Here is a 20,681-nt window from a genome sequence, read left to right on the forward strand (position 1 = left end):
CTGTGCAAATGTGCAAGTGTGTGTGTGTGTGTGTGTGTGTGTGTGTGTGTGTGTGTGTGTGTGTGTTTGTGTTACCAGATGAAGTCGGTGCAGTGGCTGCAGAAGGTGGGCTGTTTGAAGAAACGTGCCGTGAACTGGTGGTCTTTCACCTCCACAATCCTCTTGTGTTTGAGCGCTCCCTTCCTCTGGAACACGGGCACTCTGGGTGGAGGGGAGAGGGGCGAGGGCAAAGGGGAAGCACCAGGGGAGGTTGCTGATGTAGGGGAGGCCAGTGTCAATGGGGAGAGCGAGGGGGAAGGGGAGACCGGGGTAGACATGATGCCTGGAGAATATGGGCAGAAAAAAAAAAAAAGGAAAGGAGGGTTCAGGGAGGAAGGGATGGGATGATGAGTGTCAGTAAGGAGGGTGTTGAGGAGTGTAGGTGGAAGACCTTGAACATGGGGAGAGGGAGGATGGGAGGAAGTAAGGACAGGGAGGAGGAGGCATGGAGAGTGTATGGGGTCATGGTGGAGGCAGTTGTGTTAATGGCACATGGGTTTCAGCGTAGGAAGCAGAGAAGGAGGGGTGTGATGGAGAGAAAGATTGAGAATGAATGAATGGGAAAAGGCAACAAGTATATGAAAGAAAAAGGAGAATAGGAAACAGAGAGGTTAACCCATGTACAAAGACAAAAGTCTCCTAAGAGATGCTAAACCATTAGTGTGTCCCACATACTGCCTGTCCATATCTCCCTCCTAACATGCCCCTTATATTTCCATCTCCCTGGTAACTATGGCTATATCCCATCCCTACTCCCCTTGTCGTCATGTCAACTGGACCTCCTTTTGCCATGTCAATAGCGCCCCCACCACCTGCTCCAATCTCCTCTCTCAGCTTCCTGCCTGCCCTTAGCAATTAGCCTCATTTTTGAAAAAAAGTTCAGACTAGGAGAATATGTATATAGTGGAAGGTAATGTGCAAAACGACAAATGATAGCTGGGGAGATTGTGGTGCAAGAGTTGCACACTGATAAATGATAAATGAAACAGCAACAGAGATTTAATGAATAAATAAATAAGCCCAAAGCAAAAAACCCTGCGAGAAAAAGAAAGTGATGAAATGATGGTGTCTCAGCAAAGACGCAAGAGCGAATCCATCAAAAAGGGTGAAGGAAGAATGGTGGGAAAAAACTGAAGAGTGTAAAAATAAGTTTAAATAAGGACGAGGAGAAAAAAACGGATGTAAAAAATGTGCACAGACCCATGCAAGGAAGAGGACAAATACCTGAATCTGTGGACTGAAGGGCAGCTTTCTTCTCCTCCTCTCTATTCTCTTTGTCTGGTTCACCTCAAACAAAAGGCTAAAGTGTCACACCTGTGGCTTGTCACCTCAGAAAAAAAAATGGGAGAAAGATGGAAATAGGAGACAGAAAAACCCAGCGAAGCGGTGCGGTGGAGAAGAGTCAGCCAAAATGTAAAAAAAGAAAGAATAAACAAAAATGCATTCAAAAATTTTTTTAAAAAAGAGACAGCAACAAACGTTCCGAGAGACTCGAGCTTTCTAGGAAACAAAAAGAGAGGCATGAACTGGTATATATCCGTTAACCCAGAAGCAGGGTGAGGAGGAGGATGAGATAGAGAGGTGGTATTCTCTTTCCAAGATTGATGCTGCTTTTACTAAGAAGAGGACGAGAGATGGAGAGAGAGAACGAGAGAAAGAGAGAGAGAGAGAGAGAGAGAGAGAGAGAGAGAGAGAGGAGAAAGATTGAGGGGAATTCATTTTAAAATCTGGGTTACTTCTCTCAGAGGAGAGGGTGAGGGAGGTAGAGGAAGGAGGACAGATGAGACAGAAGCTGCCATTTTGCCACTACCAATAGCCTACAGTACAGACAAGCGAGCACCAACTGTCTCTCACTTCCTCTCGAGCCAGACGGAGAGTGGAAAAAGGGGGAGAGGAGATGAGGAGATGGGAGAAAAGAAGCGGAGAGCTGCTCTGGTGGAGACTCCAAGAAATGGCTGATCCAAAGTGGAAATAAACTGTTAAAAGTGGCAGGGGTTTGCAGCAGATCCAGGACGACTGAAGCGTGGAGCGGGCCTGTGAAATAAACAGGCCTGTTGATCTATTTTGCAACAGTGCAGTTACAGGAAGCTCAGCATGTTTAAAATGTGTTCTGAGATCAGAGCAAGCGGTGGCGCGATAACTCGGCTCCGCTGTGCACTGAAACCAGGTCAGCTCAGTCTGCTGGGACCTGTCGTTTGGAAGAGAGAGGGGCTGTTTGTCCAGCTATCGACCACGTACCGTCAAGCGCACACACACACACACACACACACACACACACACACACACACTGTTGCATAGATTTACATTCTTTGGCCCTTATCACCACAGACTCTCTTGACTTCTTCGTTGGTGTCTTCTATGTAGCATTAAAGACAGCTGTTGTCTAGCTATTGAAAGGACACACACACAAATATGCACACACTTATTCGTCAGTAGGAGGGTGATGTGTATACTACCATTCATTCATTTAAACCACAAACCAAGTCTTAAAGAGAAAGTACGATATAATATATATATTTTTATATAAACCTATTCACTTGGTTTTCACTAGATAGAGCTAGGAATGGGTGCAACAGATAAGCTTAGAATTAAGACTGTAAAGAAATCATTATAGCTGCTGTTTTTTTGGTTGAATAAATGAATTAGTTACAACAGAAAGTAACTTTCACGTTACTTTTAAAGGTTTAATGTCTCTTATAAATGCACATGTGGCTATATCATCTTATCTTTGCTGAGTCTGTGACACAGTGTGAGACAAGACAAGTGTCAGTTTGTATTCCTCACTGTGTCCGTTATCACTATAATGAAATAGTGGAACAGTAAAACACAACCGACATGTTTTAATAGGCCTCGTTATTATAACCTCAACAGGCTTTTATATCAAACACTAAAACTGTTTCAGCAGAATGAAATGAAATAAAACAGTTTCTCAGATACAAACCAGGTGCTTCAGAAGATTAGAATTATAAATGTTTGATGTGGATAATGTCCTCACGCCAACACATAGACTACAACTCATCGTTGTGTCTTGTCCTTGAACCTGACGAGGGAAAGATAATTTTTCCAGGAGAAAAATATTGCATTACTCAGACCACTGTGTTGGGTAAAGCTGATAGATCGATTGATTACGTCATTTGCGATACTTTAAAGTCGGGTGACGGCTGCAGTTACATTATTATTTTCTATCAAAGGTAACTTTAGTTTTTACATTACTCCCAACACTGTTTAAAAGTAATAAGATCCACAGTCTAACGCCCCGAGCTCTCAACAACACTTTACATTGTGTTTGTTTACTCTGCAACAAAAGTGTGAAAAAGTGCGACTCGCTGTTTTTTCAGAGGGTTGTGAACCTGTTGGTTGGGACCAGTTGCCAGGCAACCAACAGAGATTTGGGCTACTATTAATTAGTGAGCTCAAGAAGTGCTGGTAGGAGGATTTCTTCTGTAACTTCAGAGAGAGCAAAGCTAGCGGTTTCCACCTGTCTCCAGTCTTTACAGTAAGTTAACCAGCATCTAGCTCCAACTTCATATTTAATGAACAGATCACAAACTGCAGTCCACTGTATGGAGTCTATGGACGGGAGAAAGTCTTCTCATGTAACTGTCGCCATGAAAGCAAATGAGTATTTTGTGAAAATGTCAAACCATTCTTTTAATCCTAAAACTCAGTGGATTCAGCTTCTTGTCCCAGAATAGGAGCAAGTATTACAACAATGTGAGAAATATAAATACTACACACATACACACACACACAATTAATCACACTCCATGTGTGCACTTGGTCTGTGGACGACTGCGGGAGAGGAAAGCAGCAGGCGGGAGCAGAGATGCAGGCAGGCAGGGGATGAAGGGGACGGAGGGGTGGATTGCAGAGGGACGGAGAGACTGAGAGAGGGTGCGAAGGGTTGAAGGTCTAATTAATGGAAATGTAGGTTATTAGTCTCCTGATGAGGACACTGGCAGAGAATTAATTAACAATTATAATTAGCAAGATTGTTAGAGAGCAAAATGGTGTCAGCCTACAAGATAAGAGTGAGCTAGCTGTGAGCTGCACAGATGTGTGTGTGTGTTTGACTGAGGCCGTCATCACTGTGTGTGTATCTTTATTTAAAAAAACGCTGCGTGAACATGCTCGATCTGACAATGATATATGTCATTTCAGCATTAGTCATGCAGCAGCAGGCTCTGATTGGAAATGATAGGGGGCTTTCCCCTCACACAAACCACTAGACCTCTCTCTCTATAGAATTTCCATTAGTCTTCATTTTATGGCCCATAAGACTCACACTCTTCATTGGTCTTATCTCGGATGAGTCATGTTCTTGTTCTGTTGTCATAAATAAATGAGGAGGACGTCGTGCATACATGAGAGAAACCGAGGGAGAGGGGCAAGAGAGGGACGTACGAAAAAATATGAACCATGGACTCTACAGTATTTGTCGCATTGGAAAACAAAGCACATAAATGGCGCACAATGCTTTGCCCTGCGTGCTGTGTGATGAGTAAGCACTGGTGGTTGGAAAGTGAGTGTTTGCATGCCTAGCAGTGCGTGCTTTACAGTATTTGATCCCGGGCCATAAAAGAGAGCTGGTGTGCACCCAATCATTGATACATTAAGGCTGCGCACACACACACACACACACACACACACACACACACACACACACACACACACACACACACACACACACACACACACACACACACAGTAGAATGAGAAACACATATGGTTTGGATGATTAAGAAAATGTGAAGATAAAAAGGAAATGCACCAATGATATTCGACAAGTGAAAAATGAGGATTGATCAATGAAGGAGACATCCTCAAAAACCACAACCCATCTCGTTGCCGTCTTTAATTATCAAAACACAGCACTGGAAGCTGTTGCTACCATTTTCAACACCCCCTCTTCTCTTTCTCTATCTCGGTGTACAGATGGCTATCTTATTATTTCTGACCATGGCTTAATGAAACAGAAAATTCTCCTCTGATGGAATCTTTTTTGGTGGAGCAATCAGCACTTCACCAATTACACGCATCCATTATCGTCTAACGAGTGCTCGCTCGCATCAAGCGCCGGCTTCAGCCCGGCTACGGCAGGCTGACTGGCTGACTGGCTGGCTTTCTCCTCCAATGAAATTAAGGTAAATTGACTTGCCTAACTGTTGTTTGTGGAATCAAGGGAGAAGTGGTGTCTAAATAATCATAACTGCCGGATAAATTTGTCTCTGCAGAACCAATTGGCTATGTTTGCTTGCATTGCTTTTTAGTTGGGTTCTTTTTTTCTTTTTTTTATGAAGATAGGTCCGCTGTGTTTTTGGAAGAGAGAGGCAAACCTCAAAGCCAGTCAGATGAGACGTTTGGCAGCCGATTAGAGCCCCGTCAACATGGGCCTACAAGCTCACAGCGCTGGAGCAAATAAGCCAAATTTACTTTACTGCTGACCTGCCTCTCGTTGCAACAACAAATAGCACTGGAATGGAACAGACGAGCAGGCGAAACAAAAGAGAGTTGTGTAAAATCTGTAGGATCAAGTCATGAATTTTGGTTTGTGGACAATTCGCGCCACAAACATCAGAGGGAGGGAATCTGAGGCCTGAGAATCTGAGGAATATGTGTCATATATTGTTTATATTTATGTGTCATACATTAGTGACTTTTAAGGCTCATTCTTGACTTATCCCCAGGTACATGTCAGATCTTTTGCCACCATATGTGTACGATGGTAACCTGAGGTCCTCAGAGTTGACCCTGCTTTTCTGTCAAGACTCAAACTCTGTCGGACAAACTCCTTCTCCTCTTTCAAATCTCTCTTAAAAAGACATTTTTATATGTGGGCTTTCTCAGGACTCTGGTCTGAATTCATCTTTAGTTTTTTTTTTTAGCTTTTTATTTATACTTTCAATCTGACTCTGATTTTAGCGACTATTTAAAAAGATTTTTTTTAATTTTATTATTTCATTTTATTTTTCATCTCTTCACATCAGTAACATTTGTATTCTTATTTTCTAATGCTGTGTGATCTAGATATTGCTTTTTTTCCTATTCTTTGCCAATGATAGGTTACTTAATTTTAAACTTGTAAAGCACCTTGTAACTATGTCTTGAAAGGTGCTATATAAATGAAGTGTATTTATATCATTATTATGATTATTGTTAATTACACCAGTGATGTGTCAGGAATAAAGTTTATGCCACATGAAACAGAAACTAATTACATAATCCTCCATTTTCTTTATTACTACATCACCCAGTGTGTTGCTCTGATATGCAGTTTGTGTTTATTTATATACTTCACAGTATGTGGCTCCTGTTTGCTTGTACAACCATAAATTATTAGACATATAATGACTCTGAATTATTTTCAGTCTTTGAGGGAAACTCTAAGCCTGTAAAAAATAAAACATAAATTATCACCTCAAATTGTTTGATCATATAGTCTCCTACCTGTCTGACAGCACTGCAGGAGCATTAGAATTCATGTCGTAGTCTGTTTCTGGAAACATGATGAATTGAATTCCAACATTTACTTTTTCTTTTAGCTGTGCTGAGTCCTTAGTTTCTAAGGGTTTGTAAGACAACACACATTTTCATCGAGTGGAGGCTGACTGCAGAGTCAGGCGATCATTCTCAACAGGTTCATCACCGCAAGCAAACCCTTTCACCTCATCTTATCCATTATTAACATAAGGATATTGATTATAGTCACCTTGACACAAGCAGCGCATCATTATCTCTTGATTCAATATATATTTTCTGCAACAAACAAAATCGAACCATCTCACCATTCATTCTTTTTTAACTAAATATGTTTTTAAAATGTATCGAGACCATCCTGTCTACAGTGGATGGATGTTGAGTTTGTGGTCTGCGGGAATAATGAGTTTGGGAGCGTGGCCAAGCCAATAGATCACTGACATGAAACATATTAAGATTCACAGTATGTGAAACTACCAACTAGAACTCAAAGCCTCAGCTGTGGGCTGCAAAACCTTTCTTACTGCTGCAGGGAGGAAAAGAAGGTTGTGAACAAAATGTGCTCGAGGGGAAGGATGAAAGCAGGAGGGCAAGAGATTCAGGGTAAGAGGGACGATTTGATAATGAGGCGAGGGGAGAACAAGGTAAAGTCTTAGGATATCTTAATCTTCATCCCAGTTTTCTAGGATGAATTCCCTTTAGGCAGGTGGCATTACACAGGCGCACACACACATACACACACACAAGGCAAACAAGGATGTAGTATGAATAATTATTGTGTCCTAGATGTGGTACTGTCTACTGTGCATTACAACAGATCCATGTTTCTGTCCATCTTCTCTTATTAATTCCAGTTTAGATTCACACAAAAGTGCAACAGAGAAACATACAAAAAATATATATATGATGTTCACTTAAAATAGAAATAAAACATTGAAGCTGAAATGATTTGTTGATTATTTCAGTTCAATCAATTAATACTATGTTTTTCAGTAAAAACAAAATGTTCCAGACTCTCAAATGAGAGGATTTGCTGCTTTCCACTATTTCATCTTGGTTTATCTGCGGGGGGGTTATGTTTTCATCCCTGTCCGTCTGTTTGTTTGTGTGTTAATTTGTTTGTTTTCTCAGCAGGTTAATGCAAAAACAACTGAACAGATTTCCAAAACTTGCTGGGAGGATAGGACCTGGGCCAAGAACGAATCCATTAAATTTTGGCACAGATCTGGACAAAGGGGCGGATCAAAGAATTCCTTTTCACTTGCATTAACACCGTAAGAAATTTTTTGGCATTTTCTCCAGTTTCTCAGGGAATAATTCATGGATCTTGCTGAAAAAACTGGTACATTTCAGGAACTCTATGAGTGTGGGAGATTTGATGCAGCTCAACTGAATTTAAGGAGACCGTCTGGCCTTTGACATTCAAGTTTTAGACTGAACAAAACTAAAGAAACACGGTTAAGAACACTTGTTATTGAGAAAATAATCAATGGTTTAATCAACAATGAAAATGACAATTAGTTGAAACCCTGATCCACATTTCTTCTTATTTTGCATAATGTAAAAAAATGTTTTGTGGAGTGCACAAGCAGTAATCTAGTGTGAGGCACTGTCACATGTTCAATTCCTATTTCTTCTTTGGTATTACGTTGGGGCAATGGGGACTAGTTAAGATAATGAGGTAGAACCGCAGACAATAAAATAATATGTGTAATGGCTTAAGATTCACACAGATCCTGGTGAATAAAGACAAGGGGACACAATAATTGTTAGAATTATAAAAAAGGTACACAAACACGCTTAATACAAACACATAGACATAAATGCTTGAGCAACAAACGTTTGTGTATTCCCCTCTTCTCTCTCACACACACACCCACACACACAAACAAACAGTGTGGTATCAGCTGTGGGTCAGTTAGCTCATTTATCCCTGGTCGTGGCCCAGTGTGGCTGATGTGAAAATGGAGGAAGCAAGAGATTGGCTGTGTAGCTAGAGAAAAAAAAACACATGAGATGAAAGGATGCTTGGCCGTTTTTTTTTTCTTTCCCCAGACTTCAGAGATCAAGCCGATGAGTTGTAGAACCCTGCGGCGCTGCACACATGATGAAAGAGAAACTGCACATGTACGGCATGTGTGCAAGTACGGCTTGTGCAGAGATATAGAGTAGATGTACTGAAATATATATTCTGCAAACATATTGTAAGAAACACAACATTGTCAACAAACAACGGCGAGACCCACAACAGCAGAAATGATCAGTAAATGCAATAGAAAGGGAGATCCACTGGGAGGAAAGAACATTTTTAACAAAGAAACAAACAGATATAGAGTAAGGCAGAGCATAGATGAAATGACAGCCAGTCAGAGGAAACACATTAGAACCGAAAGATGAAGAGAACCTGTTATTGGCAGAACACTGAGAGAGATGAAGGGTGAGAGATGCAGGAGCATGAGGCCACTGCACTGCATAGCAAGAGACGGCGTTGGTGTCACCAGAGATGGAATGAGAGAGAGGGAGAGAGACAAAGACGGAAAGCGAGTGAGAGAAAGTGTTAAGCCCTGCACCACGGACGTGTTACAAATCCCCAGGGAGCCGGTGGCAGATCAGTACAGGATCAATCTGCTGCACCTCAGCGGGGATGCACTCCTTCAATTCCCACAGAGCGTTCATGTGTGTGCACGTGTACATCGTGATAATGTATGAGTGTGTGTGTCCGTGGAGTCGGAGCAGAGGCGGAGTGAGGAGTGGGAGGACGGAGGGAGGAGACGACAGTTGGGTGAGATGAAGCAGGCCGGAGAAGACATGAGTTCAACAGAGATAGATAACTCTGTCAGGTTCAGATATTTATCAACAGACAAGTTCAGACCTTATAGACTTTACAGTTTTAAGATGCAACCATCGTCCAGTGGCAATCAATAGATATGGTGTGTTTTTAATGCAGTAAAATGTGTACTCCTGTATTTGTCATCCATAAAAAAATGCTTATGGCATGATCCCAGGAATCAGGCCGCAGCCAGCTCTTAAGATAAATGACAGGAAACAGAGCGAGTGATAGAAATCCCTCAGGGGAGATCAAGTTTAGATCAGTTTATCCCCTCCATCCTCCCATCATCGCCAGCAGAGCGAAAAAACATAACACTGACCTCAGATCAGTGTTTGGGGACACCGTGATCCGACTGCCTGTAACTCAATCTTATTAGAGCGTTAAGTCATTACCGCATGTACACACAGAGGCCCCACAATGCAATTAGCCATTAGCCCATCACACTGACAAAGCATGGCTAATTAGCAGATCGCAAGCGCACAGGGAGCAGAACAAAACATATTTAATATCCCCATCAACACTCTTGCAGTATATCATGTGTCAGGTACTCATTGGATATTTTTTTAATGCTTGGCCGAGCACGATTTTTAAAGAACCGGCTTGCATTTTTGAATAAATTTAAAACTGCCTTTGAAAACAAGATAAAAGATTTTTCACAAAGGACGACGAAAGTTAATCTCCTCTTCTATATCTTTCTCTGTTTGACTTCATCTTCTCTTAATAAATTAACTTCTCACCACGAAGGTCAAAACAAACAAACCAAAAGGATAAAAATGATGGGCTACAATGCAAATATCACTCTACACAGGTCTTTGGAAGGCTTCCCAGAAAGAGGAATCACGGACAGGTCTGTTTTAAATTCTGCTCTGATCAGCAGAAACACACCTGTTTGTTGTATAGTAGAAAGAGAGCTGCTCAGGTGGCTCTGACAGGGCCGTGGTACGTTGGCTCAAGTTGAGAGTTGAGGCAGAGTGTTAGCTGTGTTGCTCTCTTTGAGGGTGAAAGAAGTGGATTATGTTCGGTCAGCTCAGACCAGATCAAAGCAAAAAGTCTGACAAGAGGCGAGAAACCTCCCAGAGAAATATGTGCGAGCAGCCATGCACGAGCATGCACACACACACGCACACACAGAGCGAGAGTTATGTCTCCATGACTTCAGAGGACAGTGCGTTGATTTACCTTAATTTCCTGAAGACACCCTAACTTTAAAATATGTCTTAATGTCTTCACCTTAAAATGTAATTCATATTATGGGGACTTGTTTTTGCCCAAATTGGGAAAATACAAATCCTCATAATATGAACAGATTAAGGTCTCCACAACATGAGAAATACCTGGGTGTCACACACACACACACACACACACACACACAGAGGGAGAGTTATGTCTCTCTGACTTCAGAGGACATCACGTTGACTTGAATTAATTTACTGGAGATTTACTTCTTAGCCATAACTACTACCTGACTCACCTAAACTTTGACCTTAACCTAACTTTAACCTGAATCTAACTTACAAACATGTCTTAATGTTTTCAGCTTAAAATGAATGATTCATATTTACACACACTCATTTGTACTTGGATCTTAGTGAGGACACTCATTGATATAATCCACTCACTAGCCCCTTACTCTAACCTTTACCATCCAAACTAAATGCCAAACCCTAAAACCAAGTCTTAACCCTCAAACAGCCCAATGAAAAAGTGAGGACCGGGCAAAATGTCCTCACTTTCTAAGAATTACCTCGCTCAGTAGGTCTATGCTTAAAATTGTCCTCACAAAGATATAAGTACACAGACACACACACACAATTTGGCAGAGTACTGCCTGTCAGAATGCCAAAGACACCACTCTCCATAAATTTACTTTGAAGGAGTTCTGACTGGGTAATAGCTTGTATGGAAAACACTGTCACAAAAAAAAGCACTCACTCATACACACAAACACACATACATGATCGCGTTGCACGAACACAATCTCGAAGCCCCTTATTTATAATTGCATTCTTGACAAAAGAATTGGAAGGAGACACAGCACCACTGGCATTAATTAAAGAGAATCATATTTTATGAAGCAATTCTCAGGAAGTAAGTGCAGCACTGACCCTCCAGCCCCACCCCAGACAGACAATGTCAAATAAACTAACACAGTTAAATTAGGGCATAGACCAGACCAGTCTGGGCTAGGAGCAACATCACCCTACTAGCAACCCGCCTTAGCAACCCGTAAGTAGGCCTGTGTGTTGGCGAGGTTACTAGAGCAGAACTGGGCCTTGGACAATACTGAAAACACACACACTCTGGTTTCTGTGGGTATATGTGCCCTGTCACTGTGGTTGGATAAGCTTTTCGTGGTGCAACATGCAAACCCCAGACCTGGTGAGTACAATGTGTGGCACTCCTGTATTTCCTTGATATAATTCATGGCCGATTCAGCCAATGAGGACCCTGTTTGAATTCTGGAGCACCACACATATTGCTTCACCGGTCATGGGACAATAGAGAGAGAGAGGATGAGCTTGAGGCTGCACTGGGATCTCTTACAAACTCAGGTACTCGACTAGCCTGGCGCACACTGCACTAGGCTGGACTGGACTGTTTAATGCATACAGTCTGACCAAACAGTAAATCTGATAAATCAAAGCAGATTAGGAGAACAAGGTAAATCAAAAGAGGAGCAATTCAGCAAAGTAAAACAAATTGGACCTGACGACTCTAAACAGGAATTGATGGATCAGAACAGGCAGGACGGTGCAAAGCAGAGTGCAGGACCATACAGCAAACTCAACAGACAGATGGATCAAAACAAGCACAACAGTCTTTGTGAATGTACTAAATTCATCAAGTAACCAAATCTCTGAACTGAGTTTTATACAAAAGACTCAAGAAATGAGAGTGGCTTCAGTGTGTTTGTGAAGGCACATGTGTGCCTGTGTGGGATAATCAGACTACTTGAGGCAAAGCTTTAGATTGCAGCTTAGTGAGGGCTAGAGGAAGATGGGGATCATTGGCTGAGTGATGTATGCATTGTGTGTTGACTATCCATGCAAAGCAAAATGTGGTTTTCAGAAATAGGAGGAGAAGGAAAACAGAGGATGGGCGAAAGAAAGCACCACAGAGTCACGCTGCAATGGACTAACACGTGATTAGTGCACATGCAAAATGCACACATTCAATATTAGACATGTGCAGCATAGACACACCCTACTGCCCTGACTGGTTTCAGGCTTTCTGTGACATGAAGCTTTTGGGAAAACATGCAGGGCAGCACAAAGTGATGATTTAAAAATTAGGAGATCAGCATGATAAAAACACTTCATCAGAGCCACTTCAAGCCAAACCAGTCCAGTCTAGATCAGCATAGACAGCAGACAAGTCACCACCATGCTGCCCCTCGGCACGCTACCAAAGTCAGCTTTTAAATATTTCACCTCCCATTGATTAAGGTCAGGACTGAGCAGACATGCGCATAGCAGATCTTTGACCAGTGCTTTGGGGGAAAGTGAAGGACATTATGCTATATTACCCAGCAGGCACCAGGTGGTGGCGGTGCAGAGGACACCATGGCAACGCCATGAAAATGTCATGGCAACACCATAGCAACTGTGGCCTCATTTGCTCGCTGGTGGTGTGGTGCAGCCCAGACTTGCTACAGTGGCGTGGTCGTCAGATACACACTTCAGTCACATCAGTAATAGTAACATTGTTCATTAGTTATTTCATCAATCAATTAATTGATCATCATCATCAACAATCAGTCAAAAGGAGCAAGAACACAGTATCTACTGGTCTCTGTTTTTTGCTAAGTGATAGACAGAAGAATGAGCTGACTTAAAAAGAAAAGTGATCAAAGGGGGAAAAAAGCAAAGGCCAATGGATGTGTTGATCAGCAAAGTGATGCGATCACCATGTGATAAAACTTTAAAAGAGGAGAGGTGGAGGATGTTCATAGCTTTCTAATGAAAAGAAAAAAACAGGAGAAAGAACCGCAGAGGAGGAGAAAGCAAAAGAGACAGCAGACTGTGTGAGAGAAACATACTGATGTGTGAAAGCAGCAAGTGTCACAAAGTAATGTTAGGTAGTACGAGAGGAGTGACAGACTGATAGCTATAGTAGATATAGATGAATAGAGTTTAGACTTTTACTTGTCTTTTTTGTCACAGGCACTAATGTCTTCACAGTCATATAGGAGGAATCGAAATTCAAAAATGATTTCAGTGTCTAGAATCGCTACAAAGCTAAAACATTTAAAACTATTTCATCTAACACTTCCTCCAAATATACCAAACTTAACTAATATATATATATATACCTGTATGTATATATATGTATATATTTATTTGTACAGATATATTTCTTTATAGATAAATGATATAATTCAAATGATAATTGAATACAATAAAATATCTCAGTTAAATCACAGTATAACATGGTACATTCTCAGAAACATAGTATATTTTAATATATTCTTTTTTCTCAGCATTTAATAAAATAAATAAAACAAAATAAGCCAGAGGGTTTTTTAAGAGTCACTTCTGTTCATGCAGTCACAGACTTAAGTATTAGCGCCTCAGTAGAAATCAATAATGCTCAATGACATACCAGGTTTAAGCCCTGTTGGTTGGTTGAAAATGACTGTGTTCTACTACACGTGAAGCAGTCGAACTGTTGCCGTGGGATCCACTGTCGGGGTGCAGAGTCAAGCGAGCGCACTACCTCACTGAAAGGTGGCCGCCCTGGGTCCTAAGCATTTGCTACAGTTGAACTACACAACCCTCCTGCCACAAATCTTTGAGATTTCATTCAGCAAAACATGCAATGACGCTGGAGTTTTCCAAAAGATGGGTAACGGCAAAAGCATTTCTCTAAATTAATAGATAAAATAAAACAAAGACAGATTGCTTTTTAAAAATTGCCCCATACAGACCTAGAAAAAAGCAATGCATGTGCAGATAATAAAAGTTACAGTCTGCTCTCACTGAAAGGCAAAGGAGTCAAAAGGGGAATTGAGAAGGTCGACTAACCCTTCGATCTGTGACAACATGCACAAACACAACGCACAGTCCCTCACATAGCAGGTCAACCCGCCCCCACCCCCCCTCCTTCGAGCCTTTATCAACAGCATCCAAAAAGCTACAAAGTCTAAAAGTAGGTGTTCTTTTGCTACATCATGTCAAAGCTACATTCAACTACAATAAGAAGAGCTGGGCTGTGGCTGGTCTTAGTGTGAGGGATGAAGTGGATGTGTTGACCTTATGAAAATCCAGAGTGTGTGTGCGTTGCAATGTTGGCAACATTGGCACCGTTTATAAAGTAGATGGCTTTTGGCACAGCTCACAGAAGGTTCAGTGCTACAGTTCACCACACTCTGTCGAATACACAGCATTTCATATTCACATTGGTCAACCGGAGCCAGGTGCTGCAGACTTTAACTCATTATTACAATCACATCTGATTGAAATAGGTGAAAACTATCTAGCTGTAAGAAAAAACACTGATTATGTTGAGCATCTGACTCTGGCTGAAACAAATGATCTCATTTTTTAAATAGACGACAAACAGTTACAATGTCTCAGATGCAAACAGATGTGCCATCACATCCCTGTCACATTGAAGATGGGAATATTGCTCAAAGTCAAACAGTCATCTGAAAATCTTGATAACAGGAGTTATTACTGACTGCCTTCAGCGAAGTCTCAGCTACTGTGTGTGCACCTAAAACCGGAACGTAAAAACATTCACAGTATATCGTTCAGTCTTATTTGCTGAAAGGAAATAGTCAAAGTACCAGATCGTTTCCTCAGCACAATTGTGTGTGGTACTGTGACTTGAACCTTGGTTACAGTGAATTACATTGTCCATAATCTGGAACATGAGTTAAGATTAACTGAACAGCTTTTCACGTACGAAAAATATGTTACCTGCAGATTGTGCAATTACAACTCGGGCCTGCATGTTCTGGAAAATACAATGAGGAATTGTGCTTCATATAATCCATCATCTACAAACTCTGCAAAGATGCAATAAAGTAGTGTAATACAATAATATCCTAAGAGAGCTTTTGCAATGCACAATTGTCTCCACAGCTTATTTGAATATTATGCAGCCATCTAGTGCCAATTACAGATATTGCACCAATCATCCCCTTGATCCACTTACATGATGGTGAATTATGTGTGTCTCACACGTGGAAAGAAAAGATGGGGCTTTATACTACGAAAACAAATTGCTTGAAAACCAATCTTGCTTAAAAGCTCTTGAGTGGAAATTTGGCACTGCTGTTGAATCATTCCCACTTCCAACACTAGCCACATCCAGCCTGCTCCTTATTAAAACACTAACACAGTGAGAGAAATATATTGATAGAATAAAAAAGAGGGGATGGGGAGATAAGTCTGAGTAGGAAAGAAAAGAAAAGACAGTCAAAGAAAACCTGCTACATGTCTTTTTTGTTCTTATTGTTATTTCTCTTCTCAAAGTTCAGTTTGTTGTTCAAATACACGACAAGCTCCGACAGGAAGGAGGAGAAGTGGTTCCTGTTCAATCTGACTGGTTAAAAGAGTTTCTAGTAAAACATGACATCACGTGGATGGTCCTGGGGTAGAGCTAGATGGGTCTGATGTTGTCATGAGGTCAAAGGGCAAATAAATAGCACTGTCCTTGCTGCCCAGTGAAAGGTTATCAGGCAGACAGAGGGCACGGGAGAGGTGACTGCATTGCTTTTTATATCAACTGATTTACCAAAGGGAAAAAAAAGGGGCAGTCTCTCCGACACCAAGGAGCCGTCCACTAATCCAGTTCAAAAGCCAACAGCCAATGAGGACAGGGAGGCAGAGTCTATTGACCAAACAACTGGCATCTTCTGGGAGAGGGTGGGTCCATCCACATCCCACCGAGGTGTGTTCTCAAAGCCAGAGGGAGGGAGACGTTGTGAGCATTCATCTGATTGTGTGTGTGTGTCTGCTGGGTGTGTGGGTTTGTGTGTACAAATATGACATCATTACTCACAGATTGGAGACTACTCATATCCATAGTTGTGACTCTGGGAGGGGAGGAGAACCGAAGATGACATCACAAAGCTCAATTCTGAGCGGAGGAGAAGTTCAGGGGCTGCTGTCCTCGGCGATGCAGCCTCACCTTCACTCTCGTCACCGTGGGAGCCATCCAGGCGGACATAGCTCAACCTGGTGTGGCGTCTCACTGTCGCTCTCACGAGAACTTGTACAATGGAGCGGGTGGCGGTAGCGTTGCTCTCACACAAAGTAGTGTTAGCAATAGCACTACAGTCCAAATTAGTTCCCGCAGTGATGGCCGCTAATTGATCACCTATGGTCACCAAGGCAGCTGTGTCTCTTGTGTTATCCCTGGCTGCAGCTACCATGGCACCATGGTTCTCATCAACAGTGGTGCTCGCTCCCACGTCTCCCTCTCTCCTCTCCCCCTGTCATACCTCACTCTCCAGGCTGGAGAAATGGGCTGACCCTCGGCGCGAGCACAGGCTCTTGGCTTTGAGAGGCAGGTGGGGGGAGTAGAACCTCCGCGGTTGTGGCACCGAGCGCAGTCTCTGATATTGGAGTTTGGCACTGGCCGAAGCCTGAGCCTGTCCCTGGCCCCCCATCCCTACCCCAGCAGGTGGCGAGATGGGGGATGTGGAGGGCGGAGGCGGGATGGGCATCGGGAGAGAAGAGGGAGACATGGACGACTGCTGGGGTGGCGACGGTGAAGGCTGAGGCGGATGGTCTGTGGGCTGTGTGCTGAGGCTGAGGCTGAGGTTAGATTGGCTGCCAGATTTGGACTGATCTGGTTTGGGAGGCAGAGGCTTGGGGCGGGAGACTCCGCTGAAGCTGTGGCAGTGGGGGAGAAGCTCTTCCTGGCTATGGGAAAGCGTAGTGGTTCCTCTTTTGGAGTGGGAGGTGTGTGAGCGACTGTGGGGATGCGGGTAAGGATGGGGCTGGGGATAAAGGTTACAGGAACACATGGTGGCTCGTCCTGCTTCTTCACCTCTGTCCCTAGATCTCCCCTTGCTCTTCCCTCCTCCACTCTTCCATTTTTTCTCTCCCTTCACCGGGATCTTATCCATTGACCAATATCGTCTAGGAGGAGGAAAGGCTGTTGGGGGTGGCGGCCACTGTGAGCTTAACCCCCCAAGCCCTCCCTCTGACCCCCAACCTGCACCTGGCCCTGAACCCCAGAAATCCCCGCCAAACCATCCCTCTGCCCGAGTTCCTAGTAAGGAATCATCCCTACTGTTGATACTGCCCCCTTTCTCTCTGGAAGGGTAGGTGCCAAAGAACCAGCCTCCTCCACCTATTCCTCCTATTCCCCCACTTCCAGATGCACCTCCCTCCCAATATCTTTCAAAACGACCAAACTCCCCTGATGAGCCCTCATCTGAGTAACTGTCGTCTGCCCTGGCTCTGTCCCTCTCTGACTCGGACACCGCCCCCCTACCTGCTCTCCTTCTCCTTTCCTCACGCTCCCTCAGTCTCTCTCTCTCCTCCTCTTCCTCATCATTATCATCATCATCTTCAGAATCCCACTCATGGAATGACAGTCCTTCTCTTGTCTGTGCTTTCTCTTTTTCATAATGCATTAACAAAGGACGCCGCTCTCCAACTCGGCCGCTATCGTCTCTGTCCATTCCTCCACTTCTTCTCCGCTTGGAGGATGAAAGTAGTGGATGGAGGGATGTTGGTGGAGTACTAGAGTTATCTCCTCTTCCATTCACCCAAAATTTGACTGATGCAGGGAGTTTGTGAAGGTTAGGATAGCGCTTGCTGGGGGTTCGATGTCTGGAATGGGAGCGTGAGGATTTGGGATGCCTGTCCCTGCTTCTACCACTGTCCTCCTCTTCCCTGTCATTGCCCTCATCTCCTCCCTCTCTCCTTCCTCTGTCTCTGTCTCCTTCCCAGGAATCTCTCCCTTTCTCCCCAAATGTGCTCCTATACTGAGCAGAGAAGGAGGAGTAGTCTTGAATTTCTCCTTCCCTGTCTCCTTCTGCCTCTCCTTCCCTCTCTGCCTCTACATCTCCTTCCTCTGGCTCAGATCGTTTCCCCCCAGTTGATTTCCTCCTTTTCTTTGTCTTCAGTGCCTTCTTTTTCTTCTTTTTCACTTTTCGCCGCTTCCTTTCTCTCTCTCGCTCTCTTTCCCTTTCTTCCCTCTTTTTCCTCTTTTTGTTCTTTTTCTTCTTCTTCTTCTCTTTCTCCTTCTCTTTCCTTCTTTTCTTTTCCCTTTTTTGCCTCTCAGAATCTCCGCCTGCTCCACTCCTTTCTCTCTCGCTCCAGCTTGCCCACCACTCTTGGAGTTGAGATAGTTGGCTCCCCCCTCTCTCCCTTTCTCTCTCTCTGTCACCCCAGGATGTTCGTGGTTTTCGGGGGGGTATGGGTGGTGGCAGGCGCCCGTGGCTGAAGGAACGAGGCCGGATGATTGAGCGTTCCCTGTCCCTCCCCCTACCGAGGAGGAGGCTTGACTCTTCTGTCAGCTCTTCATCATCATCATCATCCTCTCCATCTATTCCTCCAGTCCTGTCTCGTGTGCTCCTGGAGGAGCTGTAAGAGTAGGTGGGAGAGGTGGAGCGAGAAGATGAAGCAGATGAGGATGTGGAAGTGGATGAAGTGGTTGACGAAGAGGTCGAGGACGTATAGTGTAAGGACGCAGATGGAGAAGGAGGTGTATAGGAGGGGCTGAGGGGTACTGGCACAGGAAGTGAGAGCGGGGGAGAGAGCGGGCGTGCCCTTCTCCCTCCTCCCTCCCTCACTCCATCTCGTGCTGCTCCCCTCCGCCCCAGGGGCAGAATGTTCTCATAGAGTGGCCCTCCAGGCTCTTTGGGCTTCTTGGGTCTGCGTTTCCTCCAGAAGGATGAGGGGAGAGGGGGAGAGGGGTGTGGCAGTGGGGGTGTAGGAGGCAGAGGGGCCTGACTCTTAGGAGGCACTCTGGGAGTGCCCAGAGATTTAACGGCCCCTTTCCCCTGACCTCCGCTGCCACCTCCCACCACCCTCTTCCCCACCCCATGGTCCATGCCCTTTTCTGAGTAGAAAGCCACACTGGCTGGAGGTGGCTGGGGGTGGCCCCTGGGCATAGTCTTGGGGGTCTGGGACCCTGCCTGCTGCTCCATGCAGGGCCCCAGTCCCTCAGGGTCAATGGGACCATAGTATCTCTTATAACCATCGAGTCCCCCACCCCCTCCAGCACTTGGAGCCCAGTTTGGTGGGACTTTCTGAGCAAAGGGTCCCATGTCAGTGATGGGCCACCTTACAGCCATAGGGTTGGTAGCTGTAGCTGATTTGGGCAGTCTCCAGCGATCCACCACAGCCAGTCTACGATCTGGCCGAGGCAGAAAGGTGGTGCAAGGGAGGGGTGCGCCAGCAATGGGGGTGTTGGAGGGGCCCAGTGCTGTCCCAGAATGCACCATGGTGGGAGGTGAGCCTGGTAGAGGTGTTTTGTAGACAGTCTGTGGTTGCTGCTGTTGCGGGGGTTGCTGCTGTTGCGCCATGGCAATAACTGGGTTGGTCATAGACGTTGAGACAACATGTGGCTGGGATGGGACTGTCACCATTGCCGTATGGTGATGGGTGGGCAAAGATTTTGCTCCACCAGGTGCTGTTTCATCCTCAAAGCTGCAACAACTATACATTCCCTGAGAATAAGAGAATACATAAATTAACCCTATGTAAAATATATAATAATATAATAATAATACCTTATTAACTAACAAAAATGAAATGTAATAAACAGTATTTTCAGAATAAATTAAATGTTGCTTTGGGAATAATGGTGTAGAAATATAACGGTAAAAAGTTTAACAACATAAATGTGTACAGATGCAAATATGCCACACTCGTACAAAATACATGTTATTGAATGTACACAAGAGAAGGAGAAAGGGAGAGAGAAATAGGGAAGTGGGTGAAAATAGAAATCATAAAACAGCAACACAATTTAGTTCCAGTTTTCAAAAGAAATGCAAGATTGTTATTTTTCAGATAAATATCCATTTCAATATATAGTACTGCTGTGTATTGTTTGGTTCATGAAATGACATACATAAATGCATAAATCATAACCACAGTGGTGAAATGGGATAAATGATCAGTACAGCTACAATAATCCCATGCACATGGTGTGGGGGCTGTTTCTGTCAAGGTCACTGTCAAAGGAACAGGATATCCAGGGTGTGAGCAGAATTGAATTTCAATTAATCTTGCGAATTGACTGAGTGGAATTGAATTGACCCCAGACTCACACTTTCAAACACTCACACTCGGGTAACAGATAAGGGCACACACAGGCATGAACACACAAGGGTAGAAAATACACCACACAGAGAAAAAAAACA

At 43.8% G+C, this 20,681-nt stretch overlaps 2 protein-coding genes across 5 annotated transcripts in view; both read right to left on the minus strand.

The window, feature by feature from the left end:
• prkcg (protein kinase C, gamma) overlaps nt 1-16,493 on the minus strand; it is a 32,229-nt gene extending 15,736 nt beyond the window's left edge. Inside the window, exons 1-2 of one of the 4 annotated variants that reach the window (XM_069537047.1) lie at nt 16,355-16,493; nt 76-322 (exon numbers count right to left, since the gene is read on the minus strand). In XM_069537047.1, the coding sequence (XP_069393148.1) occupies nt 76-317 (242 nt within the window). In that variant the 5' untranslated portion in view covers nt 318-322; nt 16,355-16,493. Of the gene's footprint in view, nt 1-75; nt 431-1,263; nt 11,270-16,354 lie in introns of those variants that run through there. The other 3 variants (XM_069537048.1, XM_069537046.1, XM_069537049.1) reach the window with 3 other exon arrangements.
• The window catches only part of LOC109633354 (glutamate receptor ionotropic, NMDA 2D), a 45,281-nt gene continuing 38,379 nt past the window's right edge, over nt 13,780-20,681 (minus strand). Inside the window, exon 16 of the mRNA XM_069537045.1 lies at nt 13,780-19,982. Coding sequence (XP_069393146.1) covers nt 16,791-19,982 — 3,192 coding nt within the window. The 3' untranslated portion in view covers nt 13,780-16,790. The remainder of the gene's footprint in view (nt 19,983-20,681) is intronic.

Source organism: Paralichthys olivaceus, chromosome 13, assembly GCF_024713975.1.
Source record: "Paralichthys olivaceus isolate ysfri-2021 chromosome 13, ASM2471397v2, whole genome shotgun sequence".
Classification (NCBI taxonomy): Eukaryota; Metazoa; Chordata; class Actinopteri; order Pleuronectiformes; family Paralichthyidae; genus Paralichthys; species Paralichthys olivaceus.